The following is a 21,555-nucleotide window of genomic DNA, read 5'->3' as shown; positions in this document are numbered from 1 at the left end:
TCAAATGATGTTTCACATGCTCGCTTTAATGTGAGACTGAACCAGAAAGTGCAGTTTAACCAAGAGAGCTGATAACCACGACTGTGATGCCCAGAGTTTCTGATGACTCAGAGAAAGCCTGGTTAAGTTAAACCAGGCTAATTTAAACTTGCTTCACAGTACACCCTTCAGGTTCAGTGCCCTCTGTAACTCAGTTTTAGTTGTCTTTGGAACAGAAAACTTTCCCTCATCTCAGGGTTAACAAACTCTGAGTTTATTTAAACCTGCTTCCTGGTTTTAATAAAAATAGAGTGAAAAGCTGTGACTGACTCCCCGTCGTTCAGGTGGAGGCTGCTGATGATGCTGATGAGCCGGGAGCTCAGCTCTGGATGAACTCTCTTCCAGCGTCCTCCCCCCTCTCTGGCAGGTACTTGGTGGTCACACTGGATTCACAGCGATTCATGTGATGATTTAAAAAATCCATGCTGCCGCACAATCCATGGCAGCGCGGTGGTGTGGTGGTTAGCGCTGCTGCCTCACAGCTACAATAGCATCTAGAAGGTCCGGGTTTGATTCCACCTCAGCCCGGGCCTCCCCGTGTCTGTGTGGGTTTCCTCCCACAGTCCAGTCCCACAGTTCAGTTAGCTTCCAGAGTGATGATTTCTGATTATAATGAAGGTGCTGTTTGTCATAGGCAAATTTTAGGCTGGTGCCAAAAAGACAGGATACGTGAAGGAAAAACATGGGAAAAGCAGGAGAATTTCACATTACTACAGGAAACCTGGGAAAGTTAAACGGCAGTGAGAAAGTAAATGTGTTCTGTCTCTGAGGAGGTCCTGATCAACTGAATGAGGTTCTTCAGGTCACCTGCACAGCACAGGTTTCAATAAAGAGTTTGGATGTTGGAAGTTTTGTGGTGGACGTGCCCCCTAATGCAGTAGTACTGGCGTACGGTAAAGACAGTCATGGAAAAATATTCCAGGTAACAAACTCAAGGTAACTGCCCCTAAGCCTGTTTCTCTGTATTTGGGCCTGAGACTCTCTGGAAGGGTTCAGTATTACTGACAGCATGTATGAAGATGGCTCCTGAATGTGGTTCATGAGATTTCTGTGAAGCTGGCATTCCTTTAAAGACAGAATGAGAACAAGTCTACGACTCAACACTGAGATTGGATTTGGAGGGAGCCAAGGCATTTGGGAAATTTCACTCCCTTTCTGGTGAACAGCTCAAGGTCACGTAAGTTCATGAACTTCCCTAAAAATGGAACATGGATTTGATGCACCACAAACACCTCTGGTTCCTAATAAAAAGGCAAATGACACAAAGAGTGTAGTACTGCAGTCCATGCAGTATTGCAGTGCATGTAGTATTGTAATCCATGCAGTATTACAGTTGTGTTCAAAATAATAGCAGTCCAACATGACTAACCAGATCAATCAATATTTTTGGTAGAAATAATTTTACTACATGGCAAATAATTTACCAGTAGGTGTAGTAGAGTCATAGAAAACCAACAGACCCAACATTCATGATATTCATACTCCTGAGTCTGTGTAATTGAATCATTCATTGAAAGGGGTGTTTTCAAAATAATAGCAGTGTAGAGTTCAATCAGTGAGGTCATTCATTCTGTGACAAACAGGCATCAATCAGGTGGCCCTTATTTAAGGATGAAGCCAGCACATGTTGTACATGAATTTCTCCCTGAAAACCTGAGAAAAATGGGCCGTTCCAGACATCGTTCAAAAGAACAGCGTTCTTTAAAATGTTGATTGGAGAGGGAAAACATATAAAGAAGTGCAGAAAACAATAAAATAATCTCCAATGCTCTAAAATGGAAAGCAAAGCCAGAGAGATGTGGACGAAAATGGAAGACTACTATTCAAATGAATCGAAGAATAGACAGGATGGCAAATAATCAGCCAATGATCAGCTCCAGGGTGATCAGAGACAGTCTGATGTTACCTGTGAGTACTGTGACAATTAGAAGACACCTGTGTGAGGCTAATCTGCCGGCAAGAAACCCCCATAAAGTCCCACTGTGGAAAAAAAAAAAAGGCATGTGCTGAAGAGGTTACAGTTTGCCAAAGAGCACATCAACTGGCCTGTAGAGAAACATAGAAACATTTTGTGGACTGATGAAAGTAAGATTGTTCTTTTTGGGTCCAAGGGCCCAGACAGTTTGTCAGACGACCCCTAAACACCGAATTCAAGCCACAGTACACAGTGAAGCATGGTGGTGCAAGCATCATGATATTCAAATGTTTCTCTTACTATATGGTGTCGGGCCTATTTATTGCATACCAGGGATGATGGATCAGTTTGCATATATCAAAATACTTGAAGAGGTCATGCTGCCTTATGCTGAAGAGGAAATGCCCTTGAAATGGGTGTTTCAACAAGACAAAGACCCCAAACACACCAGTAAGGGAGCAGCATCTTGACCAACAAAATTAAAGTTCTGGAGTGGTCAGCCCAATCCCCGGACCTTAATCCCATAGAAAACTTGTGGGGTGACGTCAAAAATGCTGCTTCTGATGCAAAACCAAGAAATACAGAGGAATTGTGGGAAGTTGTCACATCCTCCTGGGCTGGAATACCTGTTCACAGGTGCCAAAAGTTGGTCGACTCCACGCAACACAGATGGGAAGGAGTTCTCAGAAACAGTGGTTATGGTGCTAAATATTAGTTTAGTGATTGACAGGAATGCTAATTCCTAAAGATTTTTCAGTTCATAAAGTGAATATTTGAGCTTATAAAGAAAAATGCAGACACTGCTACTTTTTTGAACAACCCAACATTAATTTTTCTTCATTTCCTGTAAAGTAATTGGGAAAATATGCATTTTTCTACATGTATTCTAAATTATGATTTAGAATATAATGTGCAGTGTTCCCAATGCCTGGAAATAAAAACAATTTAAGGGTTCAGCTTTACTCCTGCTTTTAAATGCACTGCTATTATTTTGAACACAACTGTACATCCCAGTCCCAGTAAATACTTTGATTCAGTGAACTGAAAGCTTTCATCTTTATGACTTTGTCCTGTAAGAAATGTAACCAGATATGAAAATAGAATTTTAAGCTTTTAGATGATTTAATCCTGCAGGATGAGGAGCACTTACTGCATGTGGGCTCAAACACGTCCATCCTTTTAGTTGAATTCTGTAGGATAAAATCTGAACTGATGAAGCTGTGGACAGGTGGATGAATCTGAAGGTCAAAGTTCATCATTGAAAACACAAATTAAATACTTAAAGGTTTGGCCATAGAAGATTTTCATATTTCAGGTGTGAAATCTGCGAATGGCTGCAACATAATTCATACTGTGATGCATGAACAAGCAGCATAATTACATTATTGTTTCTTAGCACTAAAAATTATTTACCAATGTAATCTATCAATGTGCCACTATAAATAAATAATTTAAATAATTATGAAAAGTGTATTTGAGCAAAAATTTAAAACTAAACAGTGAAAAAAGGTCAAAGGTTTGGGAAGAACATGAGTATCGTTAACTTAATGCTCAATAATTTATAAAACAACATTTTTAATCTACTTTTTCAGGTTCTGGAGTTTTGGGCACACAGCAACAAAAATGCTGGTTTATTGTTTTTCTTACATTTGTGAAGCCTAACCTGCAGAGTGACCTGTAAAACTTTTTCAGACATTTTTGCTTTTATAGCATCTTCTGGTGCAGTTATTGTTCCCGTGAAACGAGCATCACGTTCAGTTGGTGGAACGCACATTTACAAATACACAAATCTGAAGTTTTTGTGCTTCTTTTTTCTCAATTATCCAGCTCCTCCTCGACTCCTCAGAGGCGAACGTTCTGCTTCGTTCAATCATTTAACTACAAATTAAGACTTTTACAAACAAATAATATGAGGATTATAAAGTTTTATAAACTACAAAACAGTTCACCTGACTTTGTTTCAGTTTCAGAGTCTTGTCAAAGGAGAAATGATGTAATGAATGATGCACAGCAGAATAAAAATAACAGCTTTAATTATGCATTCCAGCTTGTTAAGACCAGCTTTGTGCACATTCATCACACTTCATACAAACAGCCAATCAGATAAAATATCAGAGGGAAATATGCACAAAGGTGCAGACAGACTCAGGTTGAGAAAAGTGAGATTTTCTGTATAAAAACATTCAAATCTTGATGCTACGGCTTGAACGTAAGGTGGCGACTGAGTCTGTCTATTAACCGTTATTATTCTGCTGCTCTTTATTTCTGAGGATCTTTTAGGAAAAATCAGTGGAGTTATGAATGCAGAGCTGAGCCGTGAAGGGAGCACCATGTTCTTCTCCGAAGTTCACATACCGTCTGTGTAGATATTAGGAGGAGAAACAGTCATAAAATGCTGCAGCGATGTGAGCTTATTAATCCTGAGCAACACTGAGGATGATTAAACATGTTTACCTGCTTCATTCACAGCAGGTGTTTGTAGGTTTTTCTCTGGCTGGGATCTACTGTATGTACATGTCCTTCTGCCTATCTGAGGTCAGCTGAGATCAAAGCAGAGAATTTCAGGAGTGTTTATCCTCTGGAAAAGTTTCAATTCCTCCTACAGGGATCTGGAAATCTTCCCAGCCAGCTGAGAAATGTCTATGTGCAGAAACCCAGCCATGAATTCAATCTGGTAAAGATGAGCTGGCTGCTCTTTTCTTGCATGAAGTTGAGGACAAGTTAACTTTACTTAAACCAGTTGGGATTCAGTGTGATTTCACAGTCTGAGGTCTTTGTGTAGTGTAAGAGGAGGTTTTCAGGCAGGCCGTCATGTTGGTTTCAGGTCAAGAGCTCGAAGTTTGCACGAGGAGGAGAACTCCTGGTCCATCATTTCTTCCCTGAATTGGTCACAGATGGACTGATTCAGGGAAGAGGAATGAACCTCCAGCTGCTTGCATCTGCAATCTCATTTTTCTAGTCGCCACCCACACACATGACTGCAGGTGAGGGTCGGAACATGGAGTGAAGGATAAATTTGAAAAATCTGCCTTCTGACTCAGCACGCTCATCTCCGTAGAGGTCCTAACCTGGATTAGTAAGATACGACACCTGCTTCGCTTCAGGTAACAACCCATTCGTCCCAGCTGCAAACCAACAGCAGCTGAGCGGCCGAGCATCCCAGACACCCTCCTCATTCCGACTGCACCTTCAGATCCCGTCCATGATTACGAGGAATGGGATCAGACACACGGAAACTCGTTTCCATCACTCTATGGAAGTTTTAGAGGTTAAAAGATGAAAGATTAAAGCCACATATAGCCCTCTAATCCAATAACAGAAGAACTTTAAGGCCTAAATTCAGATGAACTTTGTTGCCATTCAGGCAGCAGTGCAGACTGAAATAAAAGCCGATCTGAGAGGAAACTTCTTATAGTTTCTGTGCTCATTCAGCATGTGGCACTGACCCTAACCCATGTTAAGAGGTTAAAGAATTCAATGTAGATATTTTGTGGATTCAGTCTGTCTCAGCGTCATCGTGAAATTAGCTGCTTTTGACCAAATACCCCCAAAAGCACTTTAAGGGTCTTGGTGAGGAGAAAAGCACTTACTGCAGGTAGGTGCTGTCCAGAGACACTGGAGAAGCTTGGTGCTTATTTAACCTATGACGAGTACAAACCCACAAACAGACAGCACCATTGTCTACCCCAGGAACCACCTTTGAGGGACCTCCATCGGGGCAGTTCACGAAAAAAAATTGCTACGCTGATCTCGGCAGGTTTGTGCAGCCTATCAGAAGAAGGACGAAGAACATCAGCCTGACGCCCTCTAAAATGGTTATCTGATGAGCCCGTAGACAGAGCCAGACCTAAGTGAAACCAATGCAGTATGGCCAGCAGGAGGCATACTGCATTGACACGACACGACAATCAGTCGCTGGTTTCGGATCAGAGCTGGACAGACAGGCCGGATGTGCGGACACCTCCCGGCGCTGAGGTGGAAAACAGTCTGAACATCTAAAGAACCGAATACTTCTGCACAGTTTTGTATCTTACATCATATTTTCTGTCCTCGGGACCCTGAACTTTCTTTGACCCAGCAATGCACACTCCAAAATTTCTGTCCCAAAGGTCAAAGGTTAGTGTTGACTATTGTAATGTCTCTATGGTAACCAGGTCCCGGGGGGTCAGAGTTTAGCCGCTGACGGCTCCTTCGTCCTCCCGAGAGCCATCTCCTCTTAACACCAGCTAATTCTCTACAATGCAAACTCTCTCTTCGTGCTCATGAGCGATCAGGTTCCTGTCTTCTGATTGGCCAGCCAGCAGGGCACCTCTCCACACCTGGAAAAGCCACATGTGCATTTCAGTGAGTATGTGATTGAAGGCTTCCAAGAAATCATTCAAATGTTTTGTGTATAGAATAGAATAGAATAGAATGCTTTTATTTATCATTATACAGAGTGTACAACGAGACTGGAGGGTCACTCCTGTTCAGTGCCATGCAGTAGAAGGGTTAGGGTAGGGTTTGTTCAAACTTGAGTTTCCATGATTGGTTTTTATCTAAACTTGGCACAAAGGTCGGGAAGTTTGTGTCGATTATTTCTTTGTTGCTTCTTGGCAGTAAATCTGATCCTGTTTATTCCCTAAATGGAGCCAAGTTTGTGAGGAACTTGCGTTTGTGTGTTGAGCAGCAGAGGTGAGTTTGTGGGTTACGTTGTCTCTGCCAAGCAGATGAATTTGCTGTTGTTTGGTGTCCTTTCTTGGATTGGCTGAAGTCTGAAGAAACAACCACAAACACACACTCCCAAATTTTGGAGGAAGTCTCTGATAAGCCTGCCCTGTGGGGGCGAGCGTGGTTTTCTCTGAGGATGGAGTTCGGTCCCAGACCGCTACAACAAAGACATAAGCCTCCAAACACAGGTTTCCTTATTTTTGTGCTATGTTTATAAATGCTCATTTAAGGCAGTTCCAGTGATTTGTTTTACATGAATATCAAATAAATAAAAATAAATAAAACTGGCCTGCCTCAAAAGACAGGTTTGCATATTCTTAGCCACAGTAGCAGGGATGAATGAACAGAAGCAAAACAACGAAAACAAACAAACCTTAAACTCCTGACTGTGTCAGGAAGAAAGGTGTGTCAGGGCACACCTGCAAACAGCTGCAGTCAGCTGTGAAGTGCCACTACAGGTGCATACCTCTCTCTCAGCGTCGGCTGGCTGCTCAGGAAGCTGAGCTGCTGCTCCAGACGACAAACTCTGAAGGCGAGATAGCAGGATGATAGAACCAGCAGGAAGACCCTGAGAGACAAGACAGGTAAAGAAAAAAAAAAATACCTGATCACACCTCACGTGTCCAAAGTCACTGCAAACACATCAGGAAGCTGAAAGAAGCTTTTCAGAGTTTCAGAATAAAAATACTGAACTGGAAAGGACTTAAAACATCCAGTGAAGAAGACGAAAGTTTTTAAAGAAATTCCACTAAACCCAGAGGTAGTTTGTAGACAAGAAAGACCCAATGTAAACAAACCTGAAACATTCATAACACCACACATACAATAAAATTACAGAGCAAATATTTCACACTGGATAAAACAAATGATTTCAAAGCTTCCACCAAAAAGAAGAACACTGGATCATCTGCCTCCATCTCCCCCTATCCCAGCATCCTCCTGTCACTCCAACCCTCTGCATGTCCTCCTTCACTACATCCACAAATCTCCTTGGAGGTCTTCCTCTGTTCCTCCAGCCTGGCAGCTCCATCTTCATCCTCCTTTGTCCAGTATCTCCACCCTCCCTCCTCTGCACATGTCCAGACCATCTCAGCCTCTCTGACTCTGAGCTGTCCCTCTGATGGACTCATTTCTAATCCTGTCCCTCCTGCTCACTCCCAGTGAAGATCTGAGCATCTCCAGCTCAGCCTCCCATCTTTGTGTCAGAGCCTCTGTCTCCAAACCATCCATCAGGTCTCACTGCCATCCTGGAAACCTTCCTTTTCACTCTGGCTGCTCTCTTTCTGTCACAGATCACCCCTGACACTCATCTCCACCCGCTCCACCCTGCTGCACCCTCTTCTTCACTCTCTTTGGATGGTTGCCCCCAGGTATTTAAACTCACTCCCTCTGCTCCTGGCATGTTCATCTTTCCACCTGTCTCCTTTTCAGTCACACATATCAATTCTCTTCTTAATCTAGCTTCATCAGCTCTTTCCCAGATGTTCACGGGGTGGCTCATCAGCTTCATCCCTCTGTAGCTCCTACAGCTTGAAGCCTATAGATGTCTGAGTATCACACAGGAGGAGCAGATTACTCTTTACATTAATGTGCTTTCAGTTTCATGGCTGTGATGAAAGATAGTGACTGGTCATATTGTGATTTTTCCGGTGGCTGTGGGACTCACAGCAGGATGAACAGTTTCAGCAGCTGGTACTCCGTGTGGCCCAGCTCAGGTACTGGTTCTGTCAGCAGGATCTTCTCAGTCTCCAGGCTGCTGTCTGCACACAGGAGGAGAAGACGGGGGTAAGCGTACTGTTATCTGTGGATGTGCAGGTGGGCGAATAGACGAGGCTACCTGTGAGCGTGTGAGCGCTGAAGGTGGTGTCAGCAGCGAGGCTGGGGGAGGAGTTTCCCAGCAAGTCAGGGAGGGAGGAGGAGACGGCAGGAAGTGACGGTTTCCGCCTCCATTTCAACACCTCTGGAAACTCGTCCTGACAGAGACGGAGCAGAGTTAGAGACGCACCGTCTGCTGATGAGACACAACTCATTGTGACTAACTGATACCATGGACAGAGAGCTGGGCTCCTCCAGGTACTGCTTCAGACTCAGACTCTTCCCATTCACCTACACACAGACAAAGGAGGACAGGTCAGGGTAACATGAAGCTACAGCTTACAGCGACACTTCTTTACCACAAGACTGAAGCTGAACAAACCTGGAGGTGAGTGCAGATCCTCCTGAGAACGTCATAGACGCTGTCTCGAGACAGCAGGGACACAAACACATACTGAAGACAGAAAAAAAGACAGCAGGCAGGTTAGAGTCTGTCCTCTGAGTCCTCCATCAAAACCAACTGAAACAGGAGGAGCCGCTTTCAAATTTACAGCCACCATCCATCCACCCTGTTTCTAAGCAAAGACCTTGCTCTCCCCAGCCACTTCCTCCAGCTCATCCAGGGGGGGCACCGAGGTGTTCCCAGGCCAGCAGAGAGATACAATCAGGGGTCTCCTCCTGAAATGCCTAGGCACCCCGGAGGCATCCTGGTTAGATGAACCACCTCAGCTGGCTCCTCTGGATGTGCAGAAGTGACTCAACTCCAAATTCCTCACAAATGACCGAGCTCATTTTCAAACAAGTGTTAAAAGCTGAACAAAGAGGCTCATTAACTAAATGAAAATAATCTAAATTACATTTGGATGATATTTGGCATAATATTTGCTCCTGTATGAAACAGAGCCTACAGACTAAGGTTAAGTACTCAAACTGGAAGGAAAAAAACTCGGTGTGCTGATTGATCCACTGGCGAAGGGCCCACAGACAGAGAAGCAAATCTCAAAACTTCAGTTCTTCCCTGTGATTGGCAGCAAATCCCTCTCGACATTATGTGGAAAAAAGGAGAGACACCCCACACTTTGGATTTTCATACGTAACAAGTCTCTGTGGAAGTCGTGCTCTTTGAGAAAGTGCTATGGCAACGGGAATGCCATCAGCTGAAAGATGACACAAATGCCTTTGTTTTGGTGTATAAGACTGAGCGTACTCCAGACTGACCACGCAGAGCGGATGATGTCATCATTCTGCAACTTGCGGAGGCAAAAAGAAAACAATCACTTAATGCTTCGTGCAGTAGAAGTCGGATACCTTCTGTCCCGTGTCCATGGTGATGGCGAGGCCGTTTGGAACCAGACCTGCCGTCTTGTGCTTCTTTACCAGCCGGACCGACACCACCGGTATACACACCTGATTCAGGAAACACACAAAGTCAGAGGATAAATACAAGAAAGATGCTCAGGTGACCTGATCTTTAATTCAACTCCATTTTATTTATATAGTACAGTCACCTCAAGGTCCTTTATATGTAAGTTAAAGATGCTACAATAATACAGAGAAAACCCAACAGTCAGACGACCCTTTGAGCAGCACTTGGTGACAGTGGGAAGGAAAAACTCCATTTAACAGGAAGAAACCGCCAGCAGAACCAGGCTCAGGGAGGGAAGCAGCATCGACTTCTGCCTGTCAGCCCGGCGAACCACCACAACCTGAACATTACGGCTAACAGGTGGAGCTGGCCAACCATAAAGATCCACTTACTGCTTAAGAGAGAGTGAGCGTGGACAGTGTTTCCTTGTTTAAGTGACGCCCATAGGCTGCTTTTTTGTTTCAGTTTCTTATTTTCCTGAATTAGCAGTTCTGTCACTGGTTAGCTAACATAAACGAATATAGGACTATTATCGGCACCACCCACCAACCCAGTGACTGCCTATTCTGTACTCACATTAGATGATGGATGCTACCAAAACTCTAAAAACTGAAGCTTCACTGACAGGGTTAAATCTGTGTGCTGTAAATTAGCCTTTGTACATGTTTCATGCCCCCTTTTAGTGGCTGTAGCTCAGTAGGTAGAGCAGGTCACCTACTGATCAGAAGGTCAGCGGTTCGATTCCCGGCTACTCCGGGCTACATGCCAATGTATCCTTGGGCAAGATACTTAACCCCAAGTTGCTCTCTGACCGTCCCGTCGGAGTATGAATGTGTGTGAATGATAGTTAATTAAAAAGCACTTAGCTTAGTACATATGGAAGTGCTTGTATGAATGGGAGTGCATGGGTGAATGTAAAACATGTTGTAATAGCCAGAGGTGGCAAAAGTACAGACATTCTGTACTTAAGTAGAAGTACAAGTACTTGTGTTCAAAAATACTTTGGTAAAAGTCGAAGTACTGGTTCAACTTCTTTACTTAAGTAAAAGTAAAAAAGTACAGGCTCTGAAATGTACTCAAAGTAAGAAAGTAAAAGTAGTTCTTTGGCAGACATTTCTACCTGCTATTTTTCTGTAAAGCTAACCGAACCTCATTATATATTATTGTAATTATATAAAATAAACATGAGAACACAAATGTTACTCCAGTCTAAATTTTAATCCTAATGAATGCACTCAGCTTGAATCTGTTATGTAGGACAAAAACTGTGAAAGGCAATTTAAACAGCTCTGTTCTCTGTGTCCTCCATAGTAGAGGGTGACTGTGCCTCCACCTAAACACAAACATGAGGATACTCAGGGGTTACAGTGGGATTCAGAAGGTGGAGGAACCCTAAGATCAGCTGTAGCAGCTCTGCATGGGGAGAAGAACCACAGCTTTCTATTGTAGCTGCAGTAAATGATGTTGGTGTGCAGGCTGTGATCAGCTGACCTGCTGCTGCTGCTCTGAGGTTTACTGCTCTGTGTGGATGAACTGAACTCACAAAGATGTAACCCAGTATTTCACAGCTCTCTGAGCTGATCTCCATCCCCTACACTGACAGCATACAGGCTGTAGAAATGTTGGATTCAGTGAATGAATCTCAGCATCAGCAGCTTTGATTCAAACTCATCTCTGCTGCACTGATGTAACCTGTAACTCTGACCATGAACACAAACACTGTGCTCCAGTCCAACACAGAGCTTTACTGTAAATACAGTACAACAAGCTAACCTGTTTATCACACTAAACTACAGTATTTTCACACAATCTTTGAATTACACAAAGTCAGCATACCTCAGTTTATTTTGCGGTCCTTACCTTTAAATCTAACCTCTCTTCTTCCTCTCCTGTCCTCTTTCTCCATCTCTGAGTGAACTTCTCTCTCTTTGCTCTCCCTGAAATGCAGCAGCTCTTCTTTTAGCTCGCAGACACACTGTGTTACAAACTGCACACACTTTGTGTGTTTGCTGATATTTGTTGAGCATTTAGAAACGTTGCATTTACCTGCCACACGTTACTCCCTTCATGCTCGCTCCTCTTCAGTAGCGCTAGCTAAGCTGTTTATGTCCTGCGAGCATAACTTACGGATTCGGTCCGGCCCGATTATAGCACTATAAATGATACTGTAACGTTGTAAACACACTTCCACAGTCGCGATATTCACAACAAAGGTCGTCTTTATTACCAGAAAAACGGCTGCTGTAGGCCACAGCCACGCCAACCACAACTACAACAGCGGAACAGCAACACACACACACAGGCAAGCTCTCGGTCTTTTCTCTCTCTCCATGCTGCCTTCACGAACCTCCCGAACAGTCCGAAATCCCACAACATCAACACGCTCTCTAACTAAGAGAATCGCTACATTGCCCCCCCCCACTAAATCCCTCGCCCCGAGGGATCCCGTACAAAGTCTCTGAGGTGACCTGGGGGTCTTCTCTGCCTCTGCAGCCCCCTTGTAGACGACACTTGGGGCTGTGTCTGCTGTCCTGCAGCACCCTGCTTTTGATCTGGGATGGGGTGCAAAAGTGGAGGAAGCTGTGGGGCAGTAGAAGGGGGCACGGTCAGTGAGTCTGGGGCTGTGGCTGTTTCATTTCTCAGGGGGGTCGACTGGACCGGGCGCACATCACCCTTATATGGAGCCAGCCTGTCTCTATCAAGGGCCACTCGTCTCCCCCTAGTCGGCAGCTGAACCCTGTACACCACTTCCCCCAGCTTCTCTACCACTACACAAGGCCCCACCCAGTGGCAGTCCAGCTTAGGGCACCGGCCTTTCTTCCTCCTCGGGCTGTACACCCACACAAGGTCACCGGCCCTGAAGTCTTTCCCTTTTACCCTCAAGTCATAATTCCTTTTCTGTCTCATTCCCGCTTTCTCCAGCTGATCACGGGCAAAAGCATGGGCCGACTCCAGCCGGTCCTGCAGTCTCCTGGCGTATTCCGGACCCGGTATGACTACCGGAGCGTCCGGAGGCCTCCCCAGTGCCATCTCCGCTGGCGTCCGTAGCTCTCGCCCCAGCATGAGCAGGGCAGGCGTACACAAGGTGGAATCCTGCACAGCGGACCTATACGCCAACAAAACAAGGGGGAGATGCATGTCCCAATCACGCTGGTGCTCTGCAGTGAGGATGGCCAGCTGTTTCGCCAGGGTCCTGTAGAAGCGCTCGACGAGCCCATCACTCTGCGGGTGTAACGGTGTCGTCCGGGTCTTTCGCATCCCTAAGCGCTCACACATGACAGAGAAAACAGCCGACTCAAAGTTCCTTCCCTGGTCACTGTGAATGGTTTCTGCCATCCCGAACCTGGCAAACATGCCCTCCACCAGCCTGTCGACCACCGTCTCCGCCTCCTGGTCGGGTATGGCATATGCCTCCGGCCATTTTGTGAAGTAGTCCATGGCAACTAAGACATAACGGTTTCCTCTGTCTGTGCGTGGAAAAGGCCCCATCACGTCCACTGCTACTCTCTCCATCGGGGCTCCCACTGCTAACTGCTGTAGCTGGGCCCGGGACTGGTCTGAGGGACCCTTGTGCGCTGCACAGAGGTCACACCGGCGGCAAAAGTCCTCAACATCCCTCCTGAGCTGCCCCCAGTAGAAACTCTGCCGGAGCCGCCGAAGGGTTTTGGAAACTCCAAAATGCCCCACCCCGGCGGTTCCGTGGGAGGCCTTCAAAACTGCCTCCCTCAGGGCCCTGGGGACCACCACCTGCCACCTCTCCTCCCCCGTAGCTGGCTCCTTCCAGGCTCTCTGCAGCACTCCGTCCTTTACTCGGAGAGCTGAAAATTTCACAAACAGTCCTTTAGTTGCAGGTGAGTATCCAGCCACTCCGCTCCACTGCGGTCTTTGACCAGACTCCACCCATTGTAGCACTGGCCGGAGGTCAACATCCTGCTCCTGTTGCGCTCTCCACTCGAGCGGGTCAATCACCTGTGCCACTCTGCAGGCCAGCTCACCTCCGCTACACCCGGAATCATGCTCTCCCCCAGCCCGGAGCTCCTCCTCCCGGGCTTCCCGCTTTTCGCAGTACCGGCAACCAGCTGGAGCACAGGGGCGGCGGGACATGGCATCTGCGTTGGCGTGGTGAGCCCCCGCTCGGTACTTCACTTCGAAGACGTATGGCGCTAATTCCTCCAGCCAGCGTGCAATCTGCCCCTCTGGCTCCTTAAACGCCATTAGCCACTGCAAGGCTGAATGGTCTGACCGGACAGTGAAGGGCAGGCCACAAAGGTAGTACCTGAAGTGACTTATTGCCTGTACTATGGCCAGGAGCTCCCTTCGTGTCACACAGTAGCGTCGTTCAGCCTTATTAAAGGTTCTGCTGAAGTACGCCACCACTCTCTCCCCCGCTGGCCCCACCTGGCTCAACACTGCCCCCATTCCGACATCGCTGGCATCTGTGTCTAGAATAAACGGCAGACTGGGGTCCGGGGTGGCGAGGGTGGGAGATTCTGTTAGGGCGTTTTTCAGCCGCTCAAAAGCCTGTTCACATCCTGCTGACCAGTCAAAGTCACTATCCTTTTTCTGCAGGCGGAACAGGGGCGCAGCAATACAGGAGAACCCCCTTACAAACCACCTGTAGTAGGACGCCAGACTAGGGTTTAATATTTTTCCCGAAAATGACATGAATCAAATCCCGGGAAATGACGAGCCATTTCCCGGGAATCCCGGGAAAAAGTTTATTTATTTATTTATTTTAATTAGGCCTTCTGTAGCCTGTGTCGGCCTTAACCTATTCTGATATTGTAGATGTAGCTTTCCAGCTATGTCCTGTTATGCCCAGTAGGGGGCAACGTCGGCTTGATTAACGCAATAAAACCTACATCTCGACATTGGAGTGCTCGAGCTATGCGGTGTTGTATCGTTCCTCAACACTCCCTTAACAAATATAATTCGAATATTCCTCCATTGTACATGGAATTATACCAAGCTTTTTTACAACTGCTGGTGCAAAACAATACGGTTCATCTCCACAGCATTGATAATGGCTCAGCCACGCTGTCGTGGCGACATCTGTTGCGCTATATCTCCACCAGTGGAACGCTGTAATAGTCATTGAAAAGTTAACTACCGTACTACACTATAATATGGCATAACACAGGGCCTTGAGTAATGCACTACGACTTGGTCATTGCCATTCTGGCAACAACAAATTTATAACACCGTGTCTGAGGGTTAAAGTAGGTTCGCTGTGAATCGTCTTTTGAAAAACTGGCAAATCATTATAGCCTAAAAAATATACATTTTACTCAACTCCATTTTAAAAGCGAAATATGTTAAAGCAATCTATTTCATGATAATTTCTTCACACATTAGGCCCGCATCCTAATTCATGATTGTTAGTAAGCGGCTGCAAACGAGGAAAAGAAACACTCGAAGTTAAACAGATATTTCTTTATTGTTCAGGGCAGGCATATTTTATAGGCTATATAATGCAATATAACAATATATAATAATATAAAATTATATAATACAAAATACCTTAGGGTAAACACATTGCCTACGATTTCAACAAATTAAAGAGGAAAAAAGTACAACTGTGTAATACCTCTATTAAAACGCTTGAGATGAAGGCTGAAGCCTTAAACGGAGGCTGAACGTGCCTGAAATGAAGAGTAATGCTTTTCGCATTAAACGAACCCTTCTCTCAATATTTCCTTAAATTTAACATTCTGAAGCTTTCTTTTCTTTCTGAAAGTCAAATCGACGCGCGCGACTTTTTTCCCGGTTTCCCGTCTAACGTTTCCCGGGAAACGGGAAATGGTTCTGATCGCATTTCCCGGGAATCCCGGATCCCGGGATTAAACCCTACGCCAGACCAAGGAAGCTCTTTAAGTCCTTCAAGTTTGTGGGGGTTGGCCAGTCCTTCACCGCCTGCACTTTCTCCTCCAGCGTACTGATACCCTCACCCCCGATTTTGTGTCCCAGGAACTCCAGCTCTTTCCTCATAAAGCAGCACTTATCAGGGTGGAGTTTCAGGCCCGCTGCCGCTATCCGCTGTAGAATCTGCCGCAGGGATGCCAGAGCTGCCTCGAAGGAACTTCCGTGGACCAGGATGTCGTCCAAGTAGACCAAACATTCCTGTCGGGGAATATCGGCCAGCACCTTTTCCATCAACCTTTCAAACGTGGCCGGCGCATTGCATAGGCCGAAGCAGAGAACACGGAATTGCCACAGCCCCCTGCCTGTGCTGAAAGCAGTCTTTGGTCTGGCTGCGGGGCTGAGGGGCACTTGCCAATACCCGCTACGCAGGTCCAGCGAGGAGAACCAGGAAGAGCCGGAAACCAAATCCAGGCACTCATCGATGCGGGGCAGCGGGTATGAGTCTTTCTTAGTCACACTGTTCAACGGCCTAAAATCGACACAGAATCTCATTTTGGGGCTCTTCTTCTTTTTAACCATCACAACCCCCGAGGCCCAGGGGCTGTCGGAGGGTTCAATGACGCCAGCCCTGAGCATCTCCCCGATCGCACTATCAGCCGCAGCCTGATGCGCCAGGGGGAGGCGGCGAGGGCGTGACTTCACAGGCCGTGAATCTCCCGTGTCAATGTCGTGCTGCAGGAGGTGAGTTAAGCCTACCTCGTCTTCTGACAGAGCAAAAATGTCCTTGAACTCCAGCAGCACCTGCCACAGCTCCTCCCGCTGTGGATGATCTAAATCTTGGCAGCTACGTGTCCATATGTCCCTCACTACTGCCAGTCTATCCCCCTCCCCCATTACAGTGTGCTGGTCTGAGGCAGGAGAACCCACCACGGTGGCTAAATCAGGGTCAGGGGACAGGGGTGCAGGGGGGTAGATCGGGGGCGGAAGGTGTGCCTCATGGTGCACCCCCGCTGCTCTCGACTTTGGCGGGTGTAGGTTCGGGGCCTGTGCGGGGCGCACCAGGTCAACCATGGGGCCCCCTGGAAAGGTCAGCGTGTTATTCCCCAGGTCTAAGACACTCTGTGAGGCCCGCAGAAAGTCCAGGCCTAATATGCAAACGTCCTGCACCGCTGCCACCCACACCTCCAAGTTCACTCCCAGGCCCCCCACCTGAATAGGGACCAGTCCTTTTCCCAACATCGGGGCTAACTCACCAGTCACTGTACGCAGTTTTACTGTAGTTGGTTCCAACTGGGTTCCTACCGGCACCACGTCAGGTCTCATCAAGGTCGCAGTGGAGCCAGTGTCAACCAGAGCTGTGCACGGAGCCCCTGCCAGGGTGATGGGGATGTGACAAAAATCCCCTGCACGCGTCCAGCCCACCACCCTCGCGGACTCTGTGCTGTCGTCTGCTTCTGGGGGGAGCTGAGCCCCGCACCCCCAGCTGTACCGTTGGGCTCTGTCCACCGGTGCCCCGGCGGATTGGGACACAGAAGAGGGGGCCTGCGCCGTCCCGCCTACGCAGGCCCTGAGGCGTTTCCCTGAACACCGGCACGGTCTGGGCATCGCACGCTGATGTGGCCCAGCTGTCCGCACGTCCAGCAAACAGGAGGGTCTCGGCGAGGACGAGCACCGCGGCGTGAAGATTGTAGAGACACGCCTCGAACCAGTTCGGTCAATTCGGCCGCCCAAGCTGGCACCCCCTGGCCCGGGGCCTCCGGCACCGCAGCCCTCACCACCGGGTCATACTCGCTATGGTCGCACCCCGCAGAAGCCACCACGGCCTCCCTCTCCAAGGCCATCTCCAGGGCCTCGTGCAGATTGCGGGGGTGGGAAAGTTGAGTCTGGATGCGCAGCTCACCAGGGATAATGGCGCGGATGAACTGGTCTCTGGCCAGCTCGTTCTGCACGCCGATGGGCATGTGGGCATATGCTTTCTTCGCTAGCATCTCAATGTCATTAGCCAAAGCGCGAAGCGGCTCACCCGGTTGTCTCCGTCTACTCGTCAGTTCGGACCGCAGGACAGCAGGCTGGCCACACTGCCCAAACCGCCGCTGCAGAGCACCAACCAGAGCCCTGTAGTCACCCCTCTCCGCTGGGCTAAGCAGCAGCAGGCATGCCAAAGCATCGTCAGTGAGGCACAAGGCTAGCTGGAGTGCTTTAGTGTCTTTGGACCAGGCCGCAGCATGCGCTAACAGTTCAAATTGAGCATGGAAGGCCTCCCAGTCAGCCTTACCGGAGTACTTTCACATTTGCCTGGCAGGGCCGGGCGCCACTATCGCCAAGCACGGGCCCCGCGCTGTTCGGGGCGGGCGTCTCCGCGCCCGCGTATATTCCTGCAGTCGACGGACTAAAGCTAGCGGCGGCCGCCAGGCCTCTGGCAGTCCGTCTGAGGCGGGCCAAACGCTCTCCGGCACTGTCCGCTCCCTCAGGACCCAGCGTGCCCCCAAAGTCACTGTCCATAGCCTCTCTCTTGATCTTCGGGCGGGCCCCGGCCACATCTCGCTGCGCTGCCATAGTTAGCGCAGGCTGTCAACTGAGGTAGCCGAAGCAGGGCTAGCCGACGGTTAGCAGTTTGACTTCTGACACCAATGTAACGTTGTAAACACACTTCCACAGTCGCGATATTCACAACAAAGGTCGTCTTTATTAGCAGAAAAACCACTGCTGTAGGCCACAGCCACGCCAACCACAACTCCAACAGCGGAACAGCAACACACACACACACAGGCAAGCTCTTGGTCTTTTCTCTCTCTCCATGCTGCCTTCACGAACCTCCCGAACAGTCCGAAATCCCACAACATCAACACGCTCTCTAACTAAGAGAATCGCTACAATACATTAATTATACGGGTTTACGTATTTAATCCCTTTGTACCCTTTAAGCCCCGGAGGATGGAGGATAGGCCAGTACGATTGTCTCGTATCTGTTATTATTCCTCCGTTTAGCCTCAGATCGTTTGTTTGACGGCGCACTGACTGGAAATGCAAACTTCTCCCTGACGTGTTAAAAAGTAACGAGTCTGTTTGAAAATGTAAGAAGTAGAAAGTACAGATACTTGTGTAAAAATGTAGGGAGTAAAAGTAAAAAGTACTGAGAAAAATAAATACTCAAGTAAAGTACAGATACCTAAAAAATCTACTTAAGTACAGTAACGAAGTATTTGTACTTCGTTACTTCCCACCTCTGGTAATAGCGCTTTGAGTGCTCATACTGAGTAGAAAAGCGCTATATAAGAGCTAGTCCATTTACCATTTAAGGAGTCCAAACACCGAGTTCAAACCAACCTCCAGGCAGAAAAATGAAGTTTGAGTATCGAAAGTTGCAGTTCCTCTAACATCCACTCTTTCAGCTTTTGTTACTCCACAATCCAGACTGAGTTGTAGGTCAGAAACTTCCCCCACAACCAAAGCCTTCTTCAGCAACAAGCTCTTTTTATTCCATCGTCACTGCTGGGCCAACAAACCTCACGTCACGGTCATAATGACATTTATTCTTTCGGAAAGCCCAAACTGAATCGCAGACATCACAATCATACATTACAGACATCCTGAACAACAGCAGGATGACTCACCTTGATGTCTTTACCGAACAGGTTGGCGTAGAAACACAGCCAGTTCCTGGAGATGTAGAGGCGTCCCTGCAGCAGAATGTCTCTCAGCAGAGCACAGGAGTACGCTGCAGCGAGACAGAGACACACCTGAGACCGGATCGCTTCACGCTCCTCAGACTCAAATCAAATTCAAACGGGCACATCCCAGAGACACCCGAGTCTTTTAGAGCAAATATTAATATGCCTAAAAGGATATTAGCTTATTCAATAATTGATTTGACAAATATATCAGCAGATGTAATCTGCTACTTTAGAAAAAGGAAGCTTGACTTTGTTTAGCAGAAATAAATCTTGTTTCAGTTTTTTCCTGCTACATCTTTCTGCCAGCTGCTGAACATCTGAATTCGTTCAGTTACGGCAGATTTGAGGGATTTTCTGTTTCAAGTCCTCCAAAGCTTTTTGGTGGGGTTCATATTCTGTCACTCTACCGCCTTTCATTGAATTTGTTCACCGCCACAAAAGAAGATTGCTGATTGGATATGAGCATCCTCAGAGTTTTTCATCTGGTGGATGTGGACAGTAAAAAGAAAGCAGCTCCTACATAAACCTGCTCACAGCAAAGTTTGTAGGTCCTTCTTTTGAGTCCTGATTTTTACAAAGAGACTCTGCTGTGAAGATTTAAAAAAACAAAAAGGGAAAATCACACTAACTAACCGATCTGTGAACTGAACCGAGAACAATCACAAATGTGTGATTTTTAGTGAACCGTCCCTTTAACAGGTCAGCATGAGGTGCTGACTGCGTCACAGGACTGTGTGGGAGCTGCTCGTACCTTTCATCAGGACCTCCTCTTTAGGAACCGTCTGGAACAGTTTGTGGTACTGAGAGTTGTATTTGCTGACAGTCTGTGGACGCACAAAAACACACAGGTACACGTTTACATCAATGCCTAAGTGAAGATGCTGCTGCTCCTTTGTACAGTCAGAACTGGTTTAATGTTCAGTTTAATAGTGTATTTATAGTGTTTATAGAGCATATTTATTATTTGATAAGTAGGATAATCCCAAAGCTTGCCGCTGCCTTCCTGTCACCGTGGTTTGCACGATGCGGTTTTAAATGTCAGTATTAAAACCTGCCGCAGCTGCACTGATGATGAAGAAACAAGTTCGAGTTCATGTCTTTAAAGTGTGGAGGAGCTTCCTGCTGGATCACCCATCACTGAAAACAAAAGATCTGAGCACTTCCTCTGGCACGGCTGACTGCAGTCGGAACAGCTGCTTTCTGGAGTATTGTCTGGGTTCCTGATATGCAGGTCAGACATTACATCATGTAAACACCGCCCTCCCCTCACACACCTGTACTGTTTCTGTAGCCACATGGAGACTTCCTGCTTTCCTCTTCCTGTCTGAGACAACAAAGACTAAAACAACAGAAACGGCAGCAGCAGCTCGACACCAGCTCAGATCCTCATCGCTCCTGAAGCTGCGAGCAATAAACTCAAAGTAATCGTTCTGATTGGAGGTGCTGCTTCCTGATGGTCACCTGCATTTTTCTCTCTACTCACACACACACAGAGAACATGTCCCCATGGAGACGAGACAGACGCCGCAAAGTTCTACAGACTTAAAAAAAAAAGCTTTAAAAGGACCCCTGCTGTGTGTGTGTGTGTGTGTGTGTGTGTGTGTGTGTGTGTGTGTGTGTGTTTTACTTAATGAGGGACTCACTGATCCTCTGTAACACTTCTTCACATCTTCGTAGGACAGGTCATCGATCAGCTGCATCCTGCAGGACACAGCACAGTAAATTAGACTCAGAATAAACTGCAGTTTCTACAGAGAGCAGTACCAGCTCAATTCAGTTTAATGCAAAAAAGCCAATTAAACCAACTGAATTAGAAAAGCATAGTAAGACGTCCTGATGACCCAGTTTGGTCCACATGTGCCTCTAGAATTACTTTGGTCTACAGGAGTTCATGGTACACTCATGCTACTTTCCCACCACGGAGGAGCCGGTGCTCGTGCTGTTCCCAATGAACCGGTGAAACTCTTAAGAACGGGCCCGTGTTTCCACCGCGTTTCTGTGAACTGCTCCTTTACGTATGAGTGTGGGCGGGTCCTCGTCTGGACACGAAGCCGAAGCGCACAAACGTGGGAGAACACGCTCCCCTTTCTCATGCTGCAAACACGTTTTAGGGTCCAAACCAAACTACTGCAGCATCTGTGTGCAGCACAGAGGGAAACACAGACAGAGATTAG

General features: G+C 47.1%; 1 protein-coding gene across 2 annotated transcripts in view; it reads right to left on the bottom strand.

Annotated features, from left to right (window-relative positions):
* Window positions 1-3,985: 3,985 nt before the first annotated feature.
* gramd2ab (GRAM domain containing 2Ab) overlaps window positions 3,986-21,555 on the bottom strand; it is a 34,693-nt gene continuing 17,123 nt past the window's right edge. For both annotated transcript variants that reach the window (XM_030730536.1, XM_030730537.1), the window contains 10 exons: window positions 21,025-21,082; window positions 20,133-20,205; window positions 19,322-19,425; window positions 9,788-9,886; window positions 8,862-8,933; window positions 8,711-8,770; window positions 8,502-8,637; window positions 8,331-8,424; window positions 7,131-7,232; window positions 3,986-6,273 (listed from right to left, as the gene is read on the bottom strand). In XM_030730536.1, coding sequence (XP_030586396.1) covers window positions 6,225-6,273; window positions 7,131-7,232; window positions 8,331-8,424; window positions 8,502-8,637; window positions 8,711-8,770; window positions 8,862-8,933; window positions 9,788-9,886; window positions 19,322-19,425; window positions 20,133-20,205; window positions 21,025-21,082 — 847 coding nt within the window. In that variant the 3' untranslated portion in view covers window positions 3,986-6,224. The remainder of the gene's footprint in view (window positions 6,274-7,130; window positions 7,233-8,330; window positions 8,425-8,501; window positions 8,638-8,710; window positions 8,771-8,861; window positions 8,934-9,787; window positions 9,887-19,321; window positions 19,426-20,132; window positions 20,206-21,024; window positions 21,083-21,555) is intronic.

Source organism: Archocentrus centrarchus, chromosome 6 (assembly GCF_007364275.1).
Source record: "Archocentrus centrarchus isolate MPI-CPG fArcCen1 chromosome 6, fArcCen1, whole genome shotgun sequence".
Lineage (NCBI taxonomy): Eukaryota > Metazoa > Chordata > Actinopteri > Cichliformes > Cichlidae > Archocentrus > Archocentrus centrarchus.
The sequence above is the reverse complement of the archived record's forward strand: the minus strand, read 5'-3'. Positions and strand labels throughout refer to the sequence as shown.